Source organism: Ceratotherium simum, chromosome 35 (genome assembly GCF_057802395.1).
Source record: "Ceratotherium simum simum isolate JZ-2026a chromosome 35, ASM5780239v1, whole genome shotgun sequence".
Taxonomy (NCBI): Eukaryota; Metazoa; Chordata; class Mammalia; order Perissodactyla; family Rhinocerotidae; genus Ceratotherium; species Ceratotherium simum.
The window spans coordinates 24,383,908-24,407,153 of NC_141934.1; the positions used below are offsets into that span (position 1 = coordinate 24,383,908).

Genomic DNA, 23,246 nt, shown 5'->3' on the forward strand with positions numbered 1-23,246 from the left:
TTTTTGCTGAGGAAGATTCACCCTGAGCTAACATCTGTGCCAATTTTCCTCTATTTTGTATGTGGGCTGCCACCACAACATGACTGCTAACAAGTGGTATAGGTCCATGCCCGGGAACTGAACGCTGGCTGCTGAAGCAGAGTGTGCTGAACTTAACCACTAGGCCACGGGGCTGGCCCCAGAAGGCTTGTGTTTTTAGCACTGGGAAATTTTCTTTTATTGCTGCTTTGATTATTTCCTCTCTCTCTCACTTTCTTCTTTCTTTCTGGAATTATCAGGCAGATGCTGGAACTTTTGGATTATCCTCCATGGCACTTAACCTCCCTTTGTCCTTTTGGCAGTTTTCTGGGAGAAATTCTCAAATTAATCTTTTAGCTGACTAATATGTTTTCCAACCATATTCATTTTGCTATTCAACTCAGCTTTTTAAAAAATTATTTTATACTTATATGTATTTTCCAAGACCTCTATTTGCTTCTTTTCCATAATGGGTTATTGCTTAATGTGTGCAGAATCTTCCATATTCTTTCTAGGGCTATTAATTATTTTTAGTCTTCTGTTTGTTAACTTTTCTCCCTCACTTGTTAGTTCGCAGGGAGCTTTCTTCCATAGTGCTGGCTTTCCTTAATTGTTTGCTCGCTTTTGCTGGTCTGTAATATGTGTGTTTGGGAATTCCTATTTGCCTGATTGCTGATTTGATGACAATGGAATGCTGCTTCTGACTTTTGGACAGGAGATGACTGTTCTGTGAGGTTCTGTGTTTTTGAGATTTGTTGCGTGTGGGAGCTCTTTGTCCTCCATGGGAGTTAACTGCCCTGGGGCACTGCCCTGCAGGTCCCTCTGTGTGCTTGCTGTCACTGCCCACTATTCAGGAGGAAGGGAGGTGGGTGCCGTCAGCCTAGATCCTCTGCAAGCATTTCCACATTTCCTGGAAAACTGCCCCTGAGACCTCCTTCCAGCCATCGATCTTGAACTTGGAGCCCCCTTCTCTGGATCTCTCCTGGTGGTCCTCTGCTTCCCGCAATTTTTTTTTTTTGCTGAGGAAGATTCGCCCTGAGCTAACATCTGTTGCCAATCTTCCTCTATTTTGTATGTGGGTTGCTGCCACAGCATGGCCACCGACGAGTGGTGTAGGTCCAAGCCCAGGAACTGAACCTGGGCCGCAGAAGCAGAGCATGCCAAACTTAACCACTAGGCCATGGGGCCATTTTTAACTATGATTTTCCTCAAGTCTTGTTTCTTCTCTAATACAATTTTTTAGGCACATATGGTGACGATTAACAAAGCATGTTTGTGCACTGATTATGGCCCATGGGTTGCCTGTTTGCAACATCAGCTTTAAGAGGTTATCTCCTCCCAGGGAATTGATGTTTGTTTATTTATTTATTTTGCTGAGGAAGACTCACCCTGAGCTAACATATGTGCCAATCCTCCTCTATTTTGTATGTGGGTTGCCGCTACAAGCATGGCTGATGAGTGGTGTAGGTCTGCACCTGGCATCTGAACCCGTGAACCCGGGCCACCGAAGCGGAGTGTGCGAACCCAACCACTACACCATGGGGCCAACCCCAACGTTAATTTTTTTTAATTAAAAAAAAAGTATACATCCTCCCACATGGATGTCTTTTGTTTTAAGAAACCAAAGAGAAATAAAAAGTATACTCCTAAAAAAAAAAAAGATACAAGTAATAATTGTTTCCTGTGGAAAATTAGAAAATATAAATAAGCATAAAAAAGAAAATAAAAATGAAAACTCTGAAAAAAAAACTCTGTCCAGAGATAACTGGGGTTAACATTATAGTGATGGTACTTTCTGACAAATACTTATAAATATATGCATTTTTTTTGAAATTGATATCAAACCACTGATAATTGTTTAAAAGTTGTTTTTTCACCCAACCACATATCATGGACATCTTTCCATGTCAATAAATATATATTTACATCATTTAATATGTAGTGTTCCATTATATTGGGGGCTATAATATTGTCAATGAATTCCCTTTGGTTAGGCATGATGTTGTTTCTAATGTTCGCTCTTTATAAATGATGCTACAGTCATCATCCTTGTACACATATCTTTAAGATACAATTGCAGAAGTGGAATTGCTGTGTCAAATGTGGCTGGGTATTTAAGAGTTTACCAAGGAGAAAAGTCTTCAGATAAAGGAAACCACCTCGAAGTGTGGACTTCCAGACATTTGCAACCAGAGTTGAGAGCAGTGGTTTGGGCAAAGGGGAGATCTCCAACTCACATGGAGGCTGCCAGTCGGTATGGCCTATCCCTCATGGAGACATCTAGGGAAAAAGTTAGTGCAGCCACTTTGGTAAGAGCCCTTTGTTTCTTTCACTCCCAACACCTTCCCTTTCAGAAGGAGGATGGAGCAGGGGGCTCAACCTCTATCCAAATCTGGAAGTGAAGATGGCTTCCAAACAGAGCACAGGCGCTGCATGGAGGACTCATGAGGCCCTGCTGGGACTAGGGTGGGTGCTCCTTGCCCTGGGGCCTCACTGCCCTCCTGAAGCCTTGCCATTCTCCACCCTCCCCACATGGCCCTCACCCCTGACTGGCTTTGAGCCCCTGAAACCTTGTCAGCTTTTCTAGAAGTGTCAACTATTAGGTTGAACCATATGAAATTGCTGTTTCTCTAGGACAAAAAGTGGTTGAGTATTGGCAATTTCTAGGTACCTATGGTTTGGTTGGTTCAATTCCTTCTGTCTGTAGGTCCTACATTTATTTAACACTCATTCTGTGCCAGACACCGTACTAAGCAATTTATAGTCATTTCTTGAATCGTCACAACTTTCTGAGGCATAGGAATTGTTCGGTATTAGAAAGAGGAGAAAACTATGGCTCAGAATTTAGAATTGTTTGGGGGCTGGTTCTCTTTCCAAACTTAAAATCTTAACAATATCGACAGTCTTTTGAGTTGTAGTTAAAGGAGCTGGTGGCTCTGCCACTTACTAGCTGTGATGCCCTAGTTAACGGAATTATCTTGGCAGAGCCAGTTTCCACCTCTGTGGATGTGAGGTCACAGTGAGAAGGGTTCTTGCTCTTGTTTTCGCGTTAGAAAAATCCTTTTGGTATTCAGCGACTCAGTCTTCTCACCAATAAAATGGGGACAACAACCACAGACCCCAGCAACATCAGAGATGAGCTGCTAGGACACAGTTTCCGCCCTGCAGGAGAAAGCGAGGCCGGGGAGGGGGAAAGAGCCCCACCCCCACCCACCACGTGGAGCGCCCGCCCCGACCTCAGCGAGGCCGCAGGGCGATTCCCCGGAACGCGGGGCGGGGTCGGCGCGGCCTGCTCGGCCGACGCCTTTCCTAGGCCACGGCCCCGGCGAGTGACACCACCCGGCCACCACGTCCCGCAGCACCCGGGGGCAGCCCGGAGGGAGGGGTGGCGAGGGGCGGGTCCGGGAGGCGTGGCCTCTGGCTGTCCCCGTCTCTTTTTTTTGTCCGCCTAGTTACGGAAAGGCTTCCCTGCGCCTTTAAGGGGCCGACGCGGGCAGCCGATTGGCCGAGACGCGCCTGTGACGTCACGCCGGGGCCGGCGCCGAGGCGGCCCGTCGGCCCGCGCCCTCCCCCTCCCGCCCCGCCGCCCGCTCGCGGACAGTCGGCGCGCGGGCCGGGCCGGCGCCCCTCAGCCTCGCTTTCCGCGTCGCCCAGTGCCCCGGGGGATGCCCCCGGCCGGGCTCCCCCATGGCCGCCGACGTCTTCATGTGCTCCCCGCGCCGGCCCCGCAGCCGGGGCCGCCCGGTGCTGCTCAAGCACCAGGTGCCCGAGGACGACGACGACTCGGACACGGATGAGCCGTCCCCGCCGCCCGCCTCCGGCGCGGCCACCCCGGCCCGGGCCCACGCGAGCGCCGCGCCGCAGCCGTCCCGGGCCGGGCCGGGCCGCGAGGAGCCTCCGCGCCGCCAGCAGATCATCCACAGTGGCCACTTCATGGTGTCGTCGCCGCACCGCGAGCACCCGCCCAAGAAGGGCTACGATTTCGACACGGTCAACAAGCAGACGTGCCAGACCTACAGCTTCGGCAAGACCAGCTCCTGCCACCTGTCCATCGACGCCTCGCTCACGAAGCTCTTCGAGTGCATGACCCTGGCCTACAGGTAGGGACTCGGCGACCGCCGGCGGGCCCGGCCCGCCCCACCTCGAGCGGGGCTTCCTTCTTTGACAAAACAGGCGTGGAGGGCTGAGCCGCCTGGGGGCTCCTTGGCTTCATGCCTTCCCTTTGGGTCTTCCTCTTTCGGGAGGATTTATGCGTCTGGGGTCCCCAGAGGAAGCGAGAGCGGCCGGGGTCCTGGCCTCTTCCCCTGTCAGCAGTGTTTGGGTTCTTCCGGCTTCACGTTCCCAATCCAGGCCCTCCCCTCCAGTGTCCCCAGGCCACCGATTTTGGACTAGAGAGAGATGTAAATACAGGTTGCACATTATGTTACTCTACTCTCTCCACCCTTTACCCCAAATGCTTTGTTTCCAGCAATATCAGTTAATGGTTAAGACCACCTGTCCAGGGGTGGCTTCAGCACTGGCTCCACTGTTTAATGGTTGTGTCAAATCTCGGAGCCTGTTTCCTCCTTCATAAAGAGGGGATGACAGTAGTATCTGCCTCCATTGGCTGTTGTGGGAATGGAATGAGACAGGTAAAGTGCTTATTCCAGTGCCTGGCACATAATTGGATGCTCCATAAATGTTAGCTACTTTTCTTATTGTCCCAGCAGAGGGATGCTGGGTACCCTCACATCCCCTTTATTGAGAAGCCCTCCCCCAACTTGGGAGGGGCCCTGGATACCTCCTAGGAAGACTTTTGGAGCCACAGCTGTTGGAGGTGCAGTCTGTCCTCCTGGCAAATTGGAGGATTCTCTGGCCAGCCCTGAAACATTATATGGGGATGTCAGTGTTTAGGGCAGGCATCCCAGACACCATCCTGACACGTGGATTCGGTTCTAGGAGGAGATCCCTTTTTACTAAGTCACAGAAATGCCTAGCCCTCAAGGATTAAGATGTCTTTTCATTCTCTCTTCCTTCCTCAGTGTGTACGTTAGGTATTTGCTTCAGGTCACTTCTGCCTCAGCAACAGAACTTCTTTGGACTAGCTGCAGTGCAGAGCCGCCCAGCCCTGCGCAAAGCTCATGATAGGATCTTTGCTGAGTGGGGGTTATTGCATTAGTAACTGGACTGGCTGGGGCTGTCTTAGGTCTGCTCTGCAGGCAGAAGAGTTTCCTAGGAGACTCCGGAAGCAGTGTAAAGAAGAGTAGGAGCAGCCCATCCCCCCTTTTTGGAGAGTCCTGAGCCCCGAATATATCCAAGTTAAAACATTACACATTTACCTGAAGTTAACACACTAGATACATGGCTCTGGGTGGCATTTTCCCCCTCTGGAATAAATGATTAGTCAACTAGTTCCTTTGTTATGTTCCTCAAGTAACCCCCACCCCCAGCCCCCTTTCCGTCTCTTGAAGGTTTCCCTGATGATTGTACGTTACCCGTAGCTCTTCTCTCATCCCCCTTACGTGGCACATTGGTCAGGTTCTGCTCTCATTCTCTGGTCCTACCAGCTTCAGCTGGCACTGAGCCTGTGAAGATGTTCTGGTTTTCAAAAAAGCAAATGGTATTGAGATTACATCCTTGTGCCTTCTTTTAGCCTTGCTTAGTCAGTCTCAAATTTTGAGCACTTCCATTGAACTCAAACCCAACTAGATTGTAGCATATGCTACACTTTGAGAGATCCCTTTCAAACAAAACTAAGGGTGAAAGACAGGAATGTCTTTTATTAAGAGAACTTAATCCTCATCTTTATTTTAATATAAACTTCCACATGTACAGGGAGAGAATGGATGAGTGTGTAGCAGGAGGCACGGGCTAGAAAGTTCTCACCTAAGCTCTGCTAAAGAGAAAATAAACTAGTCTCCGCTTTGCCCTCAGCTTGGATAACCTAAAGGCTTATTATTAAATAACACCAAAGAATTTTAGTAGTGCCATTTTTTTTTTCACTTCTTTCAGAAATATTTTGGCAACTGGCCATTGCTCAATTAACTTTCTTGATTGCAAAATGCATCCTTAGGTTGGTTCAACGCTCACCTTCCCCTTCAGGACCTCCAGCCCCGCTGGCTCTCTTGCTTTGCTGTTATTCCCTGTGCCCAAACCACTGCAGGTCCCCAGTGAATATCTGCCTAGTAATCTCTCATAAAGATGCTCTTTGTCTCTCTATGGGAGGCTGATTTGGATGGCCCCCGAGTATAGTTGGCAGTGTGGAACTTTGGTACAGATTGATAGAGGAATGACTCAAAACCAGTTGTCTGTGTTGTAGCCTCTGGCACAGAAAGCAGCTCGAGAACAGAAATGAATTTCTGACCTCAGCTGTCCTATCATGACCACTAGCTGGCTTTCTGAGAAGTAGGGTTGAGATGAGGGGCGGGGAGGAAAGAAGACTTAACCTCCACGGTGGTGTAATTTCCTTTTCAGTGGGGTTTGAGTCTTCACCACTGGTTTTCCAGGTTTTCTCCTTCTCCTTGGGCTGAGAGGGAGGCCAGCTGGGCCTCCTCTTCTGTGCGACTGTTTTTGGCCTAGGCTCTTTCTAACTTCAACTTCCTGTCTGTCCCCTGGCTGCTTCGTTCAGCTGCCTAACTCTCCCTGGTACACTCTGTGCTTTCTTTTGGTTTGGTTTCCTGTTAACTGCTGCCTCCCAGCTGTTTCCAGATGAGGTTCAACAGCTCTTTGGGGGAGGAACTAAGTGCAGGGGAAGTTGTGGTTATTTTTTCCCCAGTCCTGTGAAGTGGTCTGTGGATTCTGAAGGTGATCTGTTTCTGAACATGCAAAGTCTTGAATTCCTGAAGGGTCTTTGGCAAGACTGACTTTGGGTGGGGAATAGGGTGTTTGAGGAATCACGGCTGTGTGTGAGTGTGCCGAGTGGCCCGCCTGGGTGAGTAACAGTGTGGATGGGATTCCAGCTTCATGCAGCTGGCCTTAAAATCCGTGTCTTTCCCACTCTGTGGTGTTAAGTAGCCCTACAGTGAAACATCTCCATTTGGTCCCACAGCATGTGCTCAGTTATTGAGACATTTTGGAGGGGAAGAAGTTGCCTTTCCCCAAGGCAACACTTACAGATGACAGGAAAGAAGCCCACGGCTTACCTTCTCTAAGCCTTCCTGTTTGCCACTGTAAAATGGGGAGGCTAAAACTTCCCTGCAGGGTGGATGTGAGGATTAACTGAGATAATATCTGAACGTGTCCAGTACCTGGCAAATAAGATGCAAGAGGGGGTTTAACAGACTGAATCCAATTCTGTGTCCTCATTTAACTGACATTTATTAGGAGCCCAAGTTTCTCATCTGTAAACCAAAGGAAATAAAGTATCTGACTGGGGTCTTTTAGTGTGGCTTTCAAATGCCTGCTTGAAAAATACTAAATCACCGCATCCTTGGTTTGCCCGTATTTTCTAAGGCTCCACAATGGAGCTATGTACTCTAGAACATAGTTCATGGTTCTTGCCCTCTTAACATTTTAAGGAATGTCACACATGTAAATAATCCACACAGATTCTGAAGACATCTCAGAGACAGCTTTTTGTGGTTGGTTTTGGTTTCACTTCTCTACCTTTTAATGTAGTTCTTTATTAGGGCGTTTTGGTGTGAATATCTTGGGGGGTAAGAGACGGTCTTTTTATGTATTTGGAGATAAGCAATAGCTTTTTGGACAATGGGTTTGTGCTTAAGTGGATATTGGAGGAGACATTTTCATTCGGACCTGTAAGATAGCCTTGGAATACAAGTTTCTGGCAGGTAGCCCTGTATATGTATGCCCTGTATAGTGACCCTCTGTTCCTGACCCAAGGTGGGAGTTTTTACCACACCTAAGGAATAGGAGAGATTAAAGGTTTAGAGCCCTGTGGCCTCCAAATTTTTAGTTTTCAGTAGAGGAACTTTCTAATGTAGGCATGGTGACTAGTTGTGAATGGGAACCATTCACACAAATGACTAAATTAATTTTACTCTTCTGCAACCATGCCGAAGATAAGCGGTTTTTCTTCTCTTGCGCTTTCTTTAGTCTTTAATCATTGTATAGTGTGCCATTAAAGGGCATGCACTGAGATGGGAGCAAGGGCTACAGAGGTGAGAAAGTCTCTGTCCTCGAGGAGCTTACAAACTTGGGGTCAGGGACAGATAAACAGACAACTGTAGAACAGTTATCAAGGGCTGTGGTAAAACACGTGAACCAGGTCTAATGGCAGTACCGAGGAAGGGTGCCGTAACCAGACTGAGTGTCTGTTTCCGTAATGGGTATCCGTGTGGACAGTTTCCCCTGACATCAGGGTTGATCCTTATCTCCTCTTCCTCATGTTAACTGTCGGAAATTATGGATCACATTCCCCAACCGAAGCCCCAGTGTTCCTTTAACCTATCTTCTCTCCTGTAGTGCAGGACTAAGTTTCCTTTTTAGGTAGAGGCTGATTGGCTAATTGCCGTCTGATGGAAGGGGGAAGAAGGGTGATAAAATTGGGAAGAGCCTGGGAAAAGAGGTTAGAGGAGAGGGTGGAGGGAGTTTATTCACTAGGGTGGGAAAAGTCAAGAGGAGTCACACTAACTGCTCACTGCTATGTCCTAGATTCTCGTTATGTCATCTTAAGCAGTTCTTACAATAATCCGCTCAGGTAGGTGATGGTGGAATTCTTATTTTTCAAATTAAAACGAAGAAGAAAACCTGAGCTTAGAAATTAGTTTGCCCCGTCGCTGAGAGGTGAGGCAACTCGTCCAAGGCAGTGTCTCTCTGGGGTACCAGTGAAAAGTTACCTCCCTTATCTGCTCACAAAAGCCTGCAGTTCTGTTAGAGAGGAGGTGAAAGTGCTAATTCCTCTACTAAGGCCTGGGGAAACCAGGACAGGGAGAGCGAATGCCTTTAGGCTGCTCCATGCCCTTGCATGTACCGCCCTTCCCACTGGTGAAATCCTGCTCTTCCTTTAAGACTCTGCTCAAGGAGCTGGTCCCGTGGCGTAGCGGTTAAGTGCGCGCTCCACTAGGGCAGCCCGGGGTTCACTGGTTCGGATCCTGGGCGCACACCAACGCGCACTGCTTGTCGGGCCATGCTGTGGCGGCCTCCTGCATAAATTGGAGGAAGATGGGCATGGATGTTAGCCCAGGGCCAGTCTTCCTCAGCAAAAAAAAAAAAAAAAAAAAAGAGGAGTATTGGCATGGCTGTTAGCACAGGGCTGATCTTCCTCACTAAAAAAAAAAAAAAAAAAGAAAAGACTCAGCTCAAGTGCCAGTTGCCCTAGTAAGCCTTCCCAAAGGGAGCAAGTGCCACGTTCCTCTGTAAATCCACGGCAGTTATTGATTCGGCCTTGTGTCATTACGTAGACCTGACTTTATCAGGATTCCTGCTGTCTTCACTTTTGACTTCCCCACAGAACCTAACATGTCTGGCACATACTGCATGATTAGGAAATATATATGGAGTTGAAAAAGGAAGCTCAGGGACCTGGAAGCCAACATCATAAAAACATCATAAACTTGCCTCTGGCGAACCTTGTTTATCTTCAACTGTGCAAAGACAAACACGACCTCTGTGGAACGGTGCTTTAGGGGATGTGGGTGTGGAGTGGGACAACAGGCTAAGTGCTTTTGCTAGGTGATGTTTGTATTGTGGCCTGTGTGGACTGCTCTGGTAGGCAGATTAGTACCCCACCCCAAGATGTCCACGTCCCAATCCCCAGAACCTGTAAATATGTTATGTTATATGGCAAAGAGAAAGTAAGGTTGCTAATCAACTGCCTTTAAATAGGGAGATTATTTTGGATTATCTGAATGAGCCCAAGGTAGTCACAGGGTCTTTAAAAGTGGAAGAGGAAATCATAGAGAACCAGAGAGGGTGCAGTGGGAGAAGGACTTGGCCTGATGTTGCTGGCTTTGAAGATGGAGGAAGGGGCCCTGAGCTAAGGAATATGGGCTGCCTCTAGAAACTGGAAAAGACAAGGAAACAGATTCTTCCCTAGAACTTCAGAAGGAACCCAGTCCTGCTGACATCCTGATTTTAGCCCATTGAGACCCGTTTCAGACTTCTGACCTCCAGAACTATGAGATATTACATTTGTGTTGTTCTGAGCCACTAACTTGTGGTCGTTTATTATAGCAGCAATAGGAGACTAATACAGACTGGTTTCAAAAGTGTCTTGAGGTAATGTTTTTAAGCATATAAGCCAGGTGTAAAAGTCTCTCTTAGCTCTTCTTCCACCACGGGAGAGCACAGCAGCCCACCCTGGATATATTGAGTTTTGCTGAGTCTATTAGGTGCCAGTTTAGGGGATCTAGTGATAGGAGGGCTCTCGTTATAAAAGGTAAAGTCTGTAAAGTGGGCCTTTTCCTTGTTCCCTAGTACAATTCCTAGAATAGGATATTGTAGAAAGTTAATTTTACTTATTTTTAAGGATTCGTATAATGGCTGATGAAAAATTCCCGTTCCTCAGAATTGAATGACTTCTTGGCTATAATATATGTAGTCCAGGCAGCAAATAACTTAGGTGATATTTTCCAACCTGTGTTGGAATTCTGTCTCTAGTTAGAATTCCAGGCCACAGAACTTGGGTTTGGGGTAGAACTCTTTTGGCTGCATGGGTCAGGGACCCTCTTGTGCTAGCTTAGGTAATGGGCGTTTATTGCAAGGATCAGGAAGGGTGCTGGTAATCTCTCGAAACTCCAGGCTTCCTAGGACCGTCTGGCTTCAGTGGAGACTGGAGCTGGGTTCCAAGCTGTTCTGGGTCCTCAGCAGGGGGAGTTTGTTCTTCTTTACTGGTTCACTCCTGTTGAGTGTCTCGGCTCCTCTCTCAGGCTCTGCTTTTCGTTGCAGTCTTACTTCTTCCACTGCTGGCTAGCTCTCTCACCTGCTGCCCTGTTTCTTCTCTGCTTCAAAGATTCTGCTTATGGGCCGGCCCGTGGCGTAGCGGTTAAGTGTGTGCGCTCCGTTGCTGGTGGCCCAGGTTCGGATCCCGGGCGGGCACTGATGCACCGCTTGTCAGGCCATGCTATGGCGGCGTCCCACATAAAGTGGAGGAAGATGGGCACAGATGTTAGTGCAGGGCCAGTCTTCCTCAGCAAAAAAAAGAGGAGGATCGGCGCAGATGTTAGTTCAGGGCTGATCTTCCTCAAAAAAAAAAAAAGCTTCTGCTTATGGGATCTTCTGCATCTGCCTGACCGGAGCTTGCCCATGGCCTGTGTTTCACATATAGATCTCGTTTAGAGCTTCCTATTATCATCGGTGCTCTTTGCCAGTTGTCTAATTAAATGAGCCCCATAGCCTCCACTTCAAATGTTTGAGAGAGAGACTAGCTGGCTCCTCACTCTCTGAGTAGAACTTCCTGGGCCACAGAGCATGAGTCTGGCCATGATCTTTGGACTGGCTGTTCTTTCCAGAAGTATTAATCAGGGCTCTCTTGTATGCCAGGCACTGCTGTGGCCTTGGGGATACAGTAGTCAGCATGACAGATTAGTCATCTCCCCTCATGGAGTTTGTATTCTAGTAGGAGAATTAGTAAGCAAATCAGATTTATGATGTGAGTGCAGTGAAGAACTTAAAACCAGACGAAAGGTGGAAAGTGATAGGGGGTGGGGGAGGGTGGTCAGAGAAGTCTTCTGAGGAGGTGACATTTCAGGTTGAACTGAAACCTGAGTGGTGAGTAGGAGCCAGGCGTGGATAGTCATTCCAGGCAGTGGAAGAGCCCAAGGCGAGGGCCCAAAGTAGAATGAATGTGGCACATTCGGTGCTAGAAAGAAGGCCAGCATGGCGAGAATGTTGAGGGCCAGGGTGAGTGGTAGGAGACAGGAATGAAGAGGTAGGGGCCTTGTTGGCCATGGTGAGAAGTTGGGACATTATACTCATTGCATTGGGGAATGCCCCGTTGAGGCTGCTCTGTGGAGACTAGTTGATAGGAGGCCAAGAGTAGAAGTGGGGTACTAGTTGGGAGGCTCTTGTGCGCCGTTCTCAGACTGGGATGGTAGCAGTGGAGGTGATGAGAAGTGGATGGATTCAAGGTAGATGTGGACTTCCTGATGGTTTGGACATGGGGGATGAAAGAAAGAAAGGAATCAGCAATGACTGAGATTTTTGGCCTGCGCCGCAGGGGCCATTACTGAAATGAGGAAGCTGAGGAAGGCCCAGGCGGCTGTGTGGCTGGTGTGGGCTGAGGACACCGCTGTGCTGCACACTAAGCGTGGCTGCCGTGGGCTGCCCTGCCAGTGGGGCTGTGGGCGGGGCAGCTTCTGCAAGAAGGGGCTGCAAGGGGGCTGTCAGTGTGGGGGGCACTACAGTTGCCCAGTGAGGTCCTCACGGTCACCAAGAGCAGTTTTCCACTTAGCCCTGACCAGTCTAGACAGCCTGAGTTCTTTCTTCTCTCCATGCTGCTCTATCTTGCCTCCCTAACCTCTGCAGGCCTTGTGAGGGGGCCATTTGGGGAGGGGAGGTTTTGGAGTGTCAAGCTGGCATTCAGAACATAGTGTTTTTTCCCGTGAAATGTATACTGTCATATATCCGAAATGATAATTTTACTCAGTTCGGTCTGGTTGTGGTAGAGGAATACTTCCTAGTCTTGCATGCCCTAAAGAAACTTCTCCAAATCTAGCATTCTTAATGTATTTGAGGTTAGACTGCACCATCAGAAAAATCTTCTAGAAAGAGGCAGTGTAGAAGGGGTTATTTTGGTAGCTCCAGGAGAGTGTCCAAGATCTGGACCGGAGACAGAATTCCTTGCTGTTAACTTTTGAGTCTCAGAAGTGAATGTAAAGAATCCGATTGGTAGCAGAGAAGAGTCAAACTCAGGAGTGAGAGCTCGTGACGGGACAGCAGAGAGAACCAGCTCCTGGGAGAAACGGAGGTTTGGGGGGTTTGAGCTCCACTGGAGGGGAAACCATGGGGATTTTGGTAGCACGTCTTCACTGTTGAGGAATAATCTCTGAGTAGGCGGATCTGTTTTGAAAGCTAGTTCAGATTCATTCCCTCTGGGGCTTGTGGGCATAGGGAAGAAGGTGACCTCTTTTGGTCTGTCACCATGAGACAAACTTGGTCTTCAAAACAAAAAACACTTCTTATGTAGAAAGTAGGGGAATTAACCTATTTTCTAGATGTTTAGCCAATATTCTAGCTTTTAAAAAAACAACCTAAGTGGGCTGGCCCCGTGGTGTAGTGGTTGAGTGCACACGCTCCACTGCTGGCGGCCGGGGTTTGGATCCCGGGCGCGCACCGACGCACCGCTTCTCCGGCCATGCTGAGGCTGCGTCCCATATAAAGCAGAGGAAGATCGGCACGGATGTTAGCTCAGGGCCAGTCTTCCTCAGCAAAAAAGAGGAGGATTGGCGTGGACCTTAGCTCAGGGCTGATCTTCCTCACCCACACACACGCAAAAAACAACCTAAAGAACCTCTTCATGTGCTCTTCTGATGACAGGCCCTTTTGCAAACGGACTACCTTGTCTTATGATTGGCAGTTGGAACCTGCCCAGATAGCTGGATACCAAGCTTTTTAGAGAAAGTTGATTTATAAATCCCTTTTATTTATTAAAATTAAACACTTTCAATGAATTCTTAGAATAGTATATGATTATATTAGTTTGCTGTTTTAAACAACTATTTTCTAATTGAGTAACAGGGTCTTTTAAATTGCCTCCTTTGTTCTTTAAATTATTAAACAGGTCTTTCTCTGCCTTAGAGCGGGACTCTCATCCACTTGTAGACAGACGAGTTTTTGTTGTTTTTTAACAACTTTATTGAGGTATAATTTATATGCCATATATCTCATATATATATATAATTTATATACCATTCATGTTAAGTGTACAGTCCATTGACTTTTTAGTTGTGCCGTCATTATCACAATCCAGTTTTAGAGCTGGATTACATCACCTCACTAAGATCCCTCATGCCCTTTTACCTTTAATCCCAGTTCTCACCTTAGCCCCAGACAACCACTAATCTGCTGTCTATGTCTATAGGTTTATCTTTTCTAGACATTTCATATAAATGGAATCATACTATATGTGGCCTTTTATGTCTGGCTTTTTTCACTTAGCGAGGATTTTTTCAAGGTTCATCTATGTTGTAGTACATATCAGTCTTTTGTTCCTTTTTATTGTTGAATAGTATTCCATTGTAACAATATACCACATTTTGTTTATCCATTCATTGACAGACATGTTTTTGAGAGAAGCCTAATACCTTCGTTATTTGGGTATTGACTTTCCATTTCCTATAATCAAGTTCTCTTACAGATTCAGATGGGAACTTCCTTATAGGGTGATAATAGGAAATGGTAGTGATGATAGTGGAGAGATGATTAGATTGGACAGCACAGGACAATGGTGCCACTGGTAGCGACATATCACTTAGCCCCTCTAAGTCGTGGTGTCTCTGTTAAAAAAAAAAAAAAAGCAAGAGAAGAGGGGAGAAGGTTAGACTAGAATCATGGTTACCAAACTTATTTTTCTTCCATGGACCTTAAGTTTTTGAGAGATGTTACCTTAGAAACAAATTGCATTCAGCAATATAAAAGAACAAACTACTGATATGTGCAACAACATGGATGAATTTCAGAAACATTATGTTGAATGAAGTAAGCCTCACCCAAAAAGAATATATGCTGTTTCCATTTATATAAAGTTCTAGAATAGGCGAAACTAATCTATGGTGAAAAAAGTCACATCAGTACTTGCCTCTGTGGGGGGTTGGAGAGGGACTGACAGGGCAGAGGCATGAGAGAACTTCCTAGGATGGTGGTCGTGTTTTATATCTTGATGGGGGTTGTATATGCATTTGTCAGAACTCATTGAATGGTACACTTATGATTTGTGCATTTTATTATATGTAAATCTTACCCAAAACAAAAAGAACCATTGACAAATATTGAACTCAGGGATGAAGTATACTGATGCCTGCATCTGCCTCTGAAATGCTTTAAAATAGGGGCTCTCACACTTTTTGCTCTCAGGACCCCTTTGCGCTCTTAAATATTGAGAACTCCAGAGAGTTGTTGTTTGTGTGAATTATATCTATTGATGTTTACCATATTAGAAATGAAAACTGAGAAGAGAGTAAAATATTTGTTAAAGCATTTTAAAAAATAATAAACCCATTACATGTTAACATAAACAACATATTTTTGTAGAAAATAACTATTTTCCAAAAAAAATGAGAAGACTGACATTGATTTATACATTTGCAGATCTCTTTAATGCTTGGCTAACGTTTAGTTAGAAGACAGCTGGTTACTTGTGTCTACTTTTGCATTCATCTGTTGTGATTTCACATGTCTGGAAAACTTCACCACACACTCTTCAGAGAATGAGAAAAAGGCAAATAACCTCTTAGTATTATTTTGAAAATAGTTTTGATATCATGGACTCCTGAAAGGGTCTCTGGGACCCTCCAGGAGTCTCCAGATCACACTTTGAGAACCACTGCTTTAAAAAAAAGAAATAAGATGGATGGATGGATAGATGAATTTGTGATATAGTAAATATATCAGAGATAATTGTAGCCTCAGGTGGTGGGTACACGGGTGTTCACTGTACAATTCTTTCAATTTTTATGTATCTTTGAAAATTTTCATAATGTTAGAAAAGTGAGATAAATGGCCTTTATTTAAAGAAGGACCACTGTGGCTTTATCATGGGCAAATAAATACTTTTAAAAATATTGAAAACAAGTCTTTGAATGAGGTACTGACCCACACAACAACATGGATGAACCTTGAAAACATTGTGCTAAGTGAAAGAAGCCAGATACAAAGACCACCTGTTGTGATCCCATTTATATGAAATGTCCCGATTAGGCAAACCCATAAAACAGAAAGTGGAGGAGTGGTTGCCAGGGAGAAAGAAGAATGGTTAGTCACTGCTAATGGCTTGTTGAGGGAGTGATGAAAATGTTCTAAAATTAGAGAATGGTGATGGTTGCACAACTCTGTGAATATACTAAAAACCAATGAACACTTTTAAAGGGTGAATTTCATGACATGTAAATTATGTCTCAATAGAGCTGTTATTTAAAAAAATATTCAAAACACTTCAGGTTTTCAGCATTATCTTTAGGGAATCTGATTTGGGAAGCACTGGACCATGTGATCTTAAAGATCCTAAATATGTCAGTGTCTGAAATTCCCTAATTCTATATCTTCCATCTCTTCTTCTGTGTACAGTAAATGAGAGAATGGTTGGGAAAGTGACCTGCCCTGAGCATTTCCCCTGGATCAAAACTAACTCAGGAATTGGTCTCTCCAGCTTGCGCTATAGCTTGCCAAATCACCGTCTCTAAGGTTATCCTGTTAAGATCTTTTTTCCTCTTAACATTGTCTGGGTCAGAGGTCACAAACTCAAATGCCCACAAGGACCAGAAAATAAAGTAGGCCGTCTGTAAGGCCCAGAGGACCTTTTCTATCTTTTATTTTCCTCCTTTTGATAATGTCATGGTTACAGAGAAATATTTTTTTATTATGAAAACCATGCAAGCATAAACTGCAATTGCCTTGGCCTCAGTGATGGAAAGGTTATAGGGAGTGGTGGGTCTGTGGTGAACTAGAGAGTGTTTGCCTGGTCTGAAGGGGGCAGCCATCACTCAGCTCCAGGTGATTCTTGCTATTTGAGAATATGAGCCCAGTGTTACGAGTTCTGGCGTATTTGAAAAATTGGAAGAAATCTGAATTTGTGTGTGAACTCTACTTTTAAATGGTTCAATTTATGATTTAATGTCAGAGTTCAGGTATTAGTTATTCTGGAAGAATAAGTTCAAGCTAGGTTGAATCTGGTTTAGAAGTGAGTCTTGGCCTAAGAGATGAAGAAGTGTGTTGTGCTGTTTACCACAGGTCAGCTCTGGCCCAAGGAAAATCTTTTTAGGTGTTCGCGCTCCTGTGTGTACATGTTTAAAGTCACAGGGCCATAGTCTTCTGAATACAAAATCTAAGACTATCTGCCTGGTAAACCCCAGAGGTATGCAGTTACTCTGAGTTATGAGGAGCTTGGGCAATTATTTTAAATAATCTTGTCTTGGAGGTGGAGGGTTGGTTCTCCATTTTCTGAAATTCTTGGACTATATATACTCTTAGCTTTACATTCCATTTTGGACTATTACCCCTTGCCTTCACCACCATGCTTGACTAGGGTGGGGCTGTTTTCATAGGGTGATTCTGGGGTGGAGGAAAACGATAATAATTTGACTTAACTGCAAACAGTTGATTTGGTTATAGTTGAAACAAAATTATAACTTTAAGTTAGACTGAGGAGGCCTCTCTCTTGGCTCTTGTTTAAAGTTTCTAACCTACACATTTGACATTACTGCATTCTATGCCTCTGGCTTTGCTTCCCCAGTACAAGTGTGTAGACGTGTGTGTGCACGTGTGTGTATCTGGGGTGGTTAAGAAAAGGAGTGGACATGCCTACTTTAGAACTGTCCCCCCCAACACACACATTCACACACAGAAGTACTCGGATTTTCTATCTGTATTTGATCTGATCTCTAACGGCGTTGGCAAATAGCCTTATGGTTCTTAAATGCTGTAACTTCTGCTTCTAAGCCAGATTGAAGTAGAATCTGTATTTATCAGAGGTGCAGTGCTTCCTCTGCTGAGACATGTTCACTGAAAAGTTGGGGAATTAGTCTTCTAAGCTTAGGACCTTACTTTTTGCAATTTGACTGTATTTCCAGGCCTCCTTCCAGGAAAAAAAAAAATCCCCACACCCAGAGATAACCACTGTCAATTCCCTAGTGTTTATCTTTCCAGACCTTGTGGGTTTTTTGTTTGTTTGTTTTTCATTTTTTTTGGCACGGTTAGTGTATTTTTTTATCGATTTAATAGATTGTGAACACCTTTCCAAGGTGCGAAATATTCGTCTGCAGTATTTTTTAGTGGCTGAATAGTATTTCATTGTGTGGATGTGCTATTACTTATTTAATCCCTCTCTGTTGGTCATTGAGAACATTTCATGGTATGTTTGTGTAACTTGAAGGTGTTTCTGGGCCCCTGTTCCAGTCATCTCTGTTACCATACCCCATGTTGGCTACTTTCTCTGAAAATGTCCCTCTGTCTCCTCCTCCTTCCTTTACCCCGAGAACCTTTCAGCAGGACTCTTGAGGAAAGGTGGCAGTTGGGATTGTCACCTTGGGCACCCTGCCTGCCTTGTCACACCCTCCCACCTTCACGATAAGGCGTGTGTGGAGGAAGGTGGTGAGCAGGTAAGCAGCTGAAAAGTAGCCTTTGTTCTGTGCCCTGGGCTGCTGATAGGAAAGGTCACTGCATTTTCACCTGTGTCCCTACAGCCTGTAAAGGGGCAGGGGACACATGGATGGTGTTTGACACACCCACCAGCAGCATGCACACCTGGACCGAGGCCCGTGATTGCTTGTCTGTATCGTGCCCTGCTGGTTGACAGACCCCTGAGGCCAGTGATGTGAGCAGGTGAATGCCGTCCCTTGGCTTTTTGTTGTTCCAGAGCAAGGAGAGCATGGAGCTTCACGAAAGGTTGTGATTCCAGCTGAGTCTGCTCGGCTTGGTGAGCTCGCGTGCGATAGGGAGCCGTGTGGATGCACTTTCCTGCGAGTTACAAAACACAGCGCTGGTATGACTTGGTACCTAGAAGGAAGAGCTGGCTCAACTCTCTGGAAAACAATTTAAATGCTTTCTGTCACACAAGTGCAGAGATGCCGATCTCTGGCTTTGGCAGCCTTACTCATCAGTTCCATCAGTGTGAGGTTTCTGGGGCTCCATCTGGCCCACCCACTGCACTGCTGGCAGAGCGTGTGGTGGAGGGGCTGAGTGAAGATGTGAGGACTTTGGTTATGTTTTAAAAACTGGATCAGGTCGTTATGACTCCTGAGGCCCAGTGGAGAGGTTTGGTTGCCCACTGTGGCATCCATGTCCACCCGCTACATTCTAGCTCAGAACTCCTTCCTGAGGGCTCCGTTTCCTAGCCAGCAGAGCCTGGCCCCCAGCTTCCTGGCTGTCTCTCAGATTGTTCCCCTGTCTATTGGACCAGTCTCTATTTCCCTTTAGCTTTGAAATTCATGATTTTCTTTCCCTATGTGAAACCTTGGCAGAGGACTTTGTCCCATGGCCTTCTCACAAAAGCAAAGAACCTCGGTATCAGCTCAACCTCTCACTTGTCCTTGGCGTTGTCCTTGCACAGCACCTGAGAGCCAGCAGGCAGGTGGTACTGGGGAAACTCACCTGTGATCTGCACGGCCTCCTCCAGACACTTCTCAGAGCAGCGTACCAGAGACCTACTGGTTATAGTTGAGCTGGCTTGGCCTGTATGTAGCCAGCTGCTTTTTGCTCAATAACTTTGTTTGCTTAGCTCTGTTTTTGTGCTTGTTGCTGGTTCCTTAGAGTTATGGGTGTGTTTGTATAGTGCTTGAAATGATTGCTGCTGATTGGTAAAATATGGATGAAGTGCGTAGGGCAGGGTGTGGTGTGAAATATTGTAATCTTCTGGTCCCCCCTCCCAGTCCTTCCCTGCAGAGAGAATTGCTTTCTGTTTCCTGTCCTAGAGGGCCCTGGGGTACGAGCTTTCAGGCTCTTGTAAAGCTGGGAGCAGGCACCCTGGCTCGGTAGCTCTCTTTGAGGTCTTGGGTGTGCTGCCCTCCCAGATTGACTGGAACATTGACCCGGCAGCCCTGTAGAACAACTTGACATTTCAGCCCTTTGTTCTTTGTTGGCTAGGGGCGCTGGAAATATATCAGCAAGTGAGACTCCAGTATGTCCCGGGAGCTCTAGCTCCCGGGTAGGAGATCCACAGCTGCAAAATAGCCAGCTCTGGTGATGTGTGATCTCTGAGTGGCAGCTGACCTGCTTCTGTTGTGTCACGTGGGTCGGCTGATGTTGGTTTATGTCTATAACTTTTTTCCCCTCTTTCTAGTGTGGTGTCTCAAAGTCATGGGGCCTAAGGGGTAGAAATTAGGAGAAGAGGGCAGGTTTTTCAGCTGGCTCTTGTTGGGCAGTTGCAGTCTCCTGACAAAGCCATCATTGTTTTGAATAAAGCACCAGTTGGTTCGGTTTGAATCGCTTCGGTGCTCTGAAACTGGCTGCTTTTCTTCCACCTCAGCCGCGTTCCTGTGGGGAGGCAGGAATAGGTCTGCCCGTCCTGGAGGGAGAACCTGCTTTCCTCTGCCCTCTCTGCTCAGCAGCATCTTAGGCGATTAGTTAACCATTCCAGAATAGACAGCTGTCTCCTGGTCAGCAGGCATCCCAGGCCGCTCCTGGACCCAGCTAGGTCACAGCCATCATAGACTCTTGGCATGGAGCTTCCAGGAATCAGGCTGCTTGCTTGTGGCCTCAGCCTCACTTGGCAGTTGCCTGCCCTGTACAGGAGACCACCTGCTCTGGCCAGGTTCCCCACCTGCTGTCACTGCTGCCCGGCTGACCTTCCTGCCGACCTTTTCGCCTGGCATCTGTCCCTATCTTATGTATGACGCGTGAAGCTACGTAGTAAATCCACAGAGCGAGTAATTCCTCTGGCTGGACTCCCAAATGCAGTCCCTCAAGACTGGGAGCAGAAACTCAGTGTTTGCGTTCTTTCCGGTGCTAACTTAGGTTGCATTGTCTTACTTCTACCCCTTGTTCAGTTTCGTATTTGTGTGGTTGGATTCGTCAGATCCAGCTGTCTTGGTGGAAATCCAGCCTCACGGGTGAGACAAGAGGAACTTATGTGGAGGTGGAGGTAGCTCACACAGTGGTGAGAAGATCCAGACTCCATTTCCCCCCAGAGTTGGGAACTTAGTTTCTTTGCATTTGACTTGATAGCTCTCCAAATGCGATGTGGGTTGCAAAGTGGCATATGAAGGGCTTAGGAGAAATGCAGAGTATGAAAAAAAAATTTTTTTTAAGACCCCGGCCCCAGACAGCAAAGTTAAAGTGCTTTTTCTTAAAGATGGAGCTGCAAAGGCAGGAGGAGATTATACGTGGTGGACAGAGCTGGATGGGAGGGTGGTAATATAAAATGATCTGATCTGGGCCGGCCCCGTGGCTTAGCGGTTAAGTGCGCGCGCTCAGCCGCTGGCGCCTGGGTTCAGATCCTGGGCGCGCCCCAACACACTGCTTTTCCGGCCATGCTGAGGCTGCGTCCCACATACAGCAACTAGAAGGAAGTGCAGCTATGACATACAACTATCTACTGGGGCTTTGGGGGAAAAAACAAATAAAATTATTAAAAAAATAAAATAAAATAAAATGATCTGATCTGCAGGGTTAGTTCTTATTCAGAGGTAGTTTTGGGAACCACCTACGTGATGTGATTTGAGGAGGACAGAAGAATCTATCAATGCATCTAAATTACTTCCTTAGGGCCAGCCCCGTGGCTTAGCGGTTAAGTGCGTGCGCTCCGCTGCTGGCGCCCCGGTTCAGAACCCGGGCGCGCACCGACGTACAGCTTCTCTGGCCATGCTGAGGCCGCGTCCCACATACAGCAACTAGAAGGATGTGCAACTATGACATACAACTATCTATTGGGGCTTTAGGGGGAAAAATAAATAAATAAATAAAATTATAATTACTTCTTTAGTTCAGTCCTTTGAGTTTTGTGGCATTAAAGTTAGGTAGCTATTAAAATATGTTTGCAAAAATACCTTATTTATTTGCCTCTCTTAAAGAATAGGGCTTCCTTTGATATTAGTTTTCCAGATCACTGTTGTTTATTCTGTTAATCATGTCTTTTATAAAATTAGCCATTTTGAATGGAAAGTGGAAATCTCTCTTAAATGCATAATAATCTTCACTGCTTTCTTAACACATTGAGTGTAATATGACTTGATTATTTAGAAACCTATTTATGAGTATAATTTATTGTATTATTATAGTAACTTCTTGATATTCTCGTACTGCTAGGGTATATTTGCTTCTCTACTCAGCCGTCGTGGGCTCTCTAGACTTGGGTTTTCACATCTAATCATTGTCTCCTCCAGGCTGCTGGCTGCCTCTTGCTTGGCAGTGAGTTTGCCACTTACCCTCCCTTTTTGTCTGGTGCCTCCCACTTTCTGTTGGTTTGCGTAACTTGTTAAATTGAGTGTAAAATCAGAGTAATTAACTTAGTGAGGGTTTGGAGACTCTTCTCTGAGTCAAGTGCACAGACCTTTATTATCTATCTAGAATTATTTTTACTTCTGTATAACTAAAGCAAGCTCCAGATAGTTGTAAGATAATGCTATACATATAAACTTCTTTCACAGAATAATCTTAAATATTATCCATTTACATCACTGAAATTTGTTGACCAGATTACTTTGTATGTATGATATAAATTGCGTGCAAATTGTGAAAAGGCAAAGATATTAAACTCTTAGGAAAATGACGGTATATTCTTATTTCTGAAATGTGGCAAATAAAAAAATAACTCCAAATCAACATGGTAAACTGTGTCCCCTGGGTAATTGAATATTATTTTCTATTAATTATGAGATGGAAAATCACTTTTTCCCCTTTTCAAAATGGAAATAGTTTTGTGGAGGTTCCTCTTCAACCCTCCACCTCATTATGTAGAAATACATACTCATAGTCAAATAGAGAATTCAGACATTTCAGAAAGATAGAAAGAAGAGAGCAGAATCCTCTGAAACTCTCTTCTTGGAGTTATGTACCTAGTATATACCCAGTTATTTTCTTACTATGTCCTTTTTACTTTTCTCTGTACCTGTGTAGGTAAAAAATAGTCCTGTACTATCATTTTTAGTTGTCTTTTCAAGAGCAAAAGTTTTTAATTTTGATGAAGTACAATGTATCCTTCTTTTTTTTTTTTTTTTTTGGTAGTTCATGGTTTTTTTTTGTAGTTCATATTTAGTAAATCTTTACCAAACCTAAAGTTTCTAAGATTTTTTCCTATGTTTTATTCAAGAAGTTTTACAGTTTTATCTCTTACATTTAGGACTATGATCCATTTTTTGTATACGGTGTGAGGTAGGGGTTGAGATTTGATTTAAATAGTACCTTGATGAGTGTTCTTGTTTATAGCTCTTCTCATTTCACTTCTTTAATTATTTTCTTAGGATAAATTCTTGGGATAGATTCTTAAAAGTAAAGCTGTAAGATCAAAGGGTATTTACACTGAAATCTTTGATATGTGTTGCCAAACTGGTTTTCAAAAGTTGTACCAATTAGAAAATACAACCCCCAGAATGGGAGAAAATATTTGCAAATCATATATCTAGTAAGGACATGTATCTAGAATATATGAAGAACTATACAAGTCAAAAATAAAGAGACAAACAACCCAATTAAAAACCAGG

The 23,246-nt window shown here is 45.4% G+C and overlaps 1 protein-coding gene across 3 annotated transcripts in view; it reads left to right on the top strand.

Moving 5' to 3' along the window:
* Nucleotides 1-3,626: 3,626 nt before the first annotated feature.
* Nucleotides 3,627-23,246, top strand: part of MLXIP (MLX interacting protein) — a 58,755-nt gene continuing 39,135 nt past the window's right edge. Inside the window, exon 1 of one of the 3 annotated variants that reach the window (XM_087423347.1) lies at nt 3,627-4,118. In XM_087423347.1, coding sequence (XP_087279473.1) covers nt 3,706-4,118 — 413 coding nt within the window. In that variant the 5' untranslated portion in view covers nt 3,627-3,705. The remainder of the gene's footprint in view (nt 4,119-23,246) is intronic. The other 2 variants (XM_087423346.1, XM_087423345.1) reach the window with 2 other exon arrangements.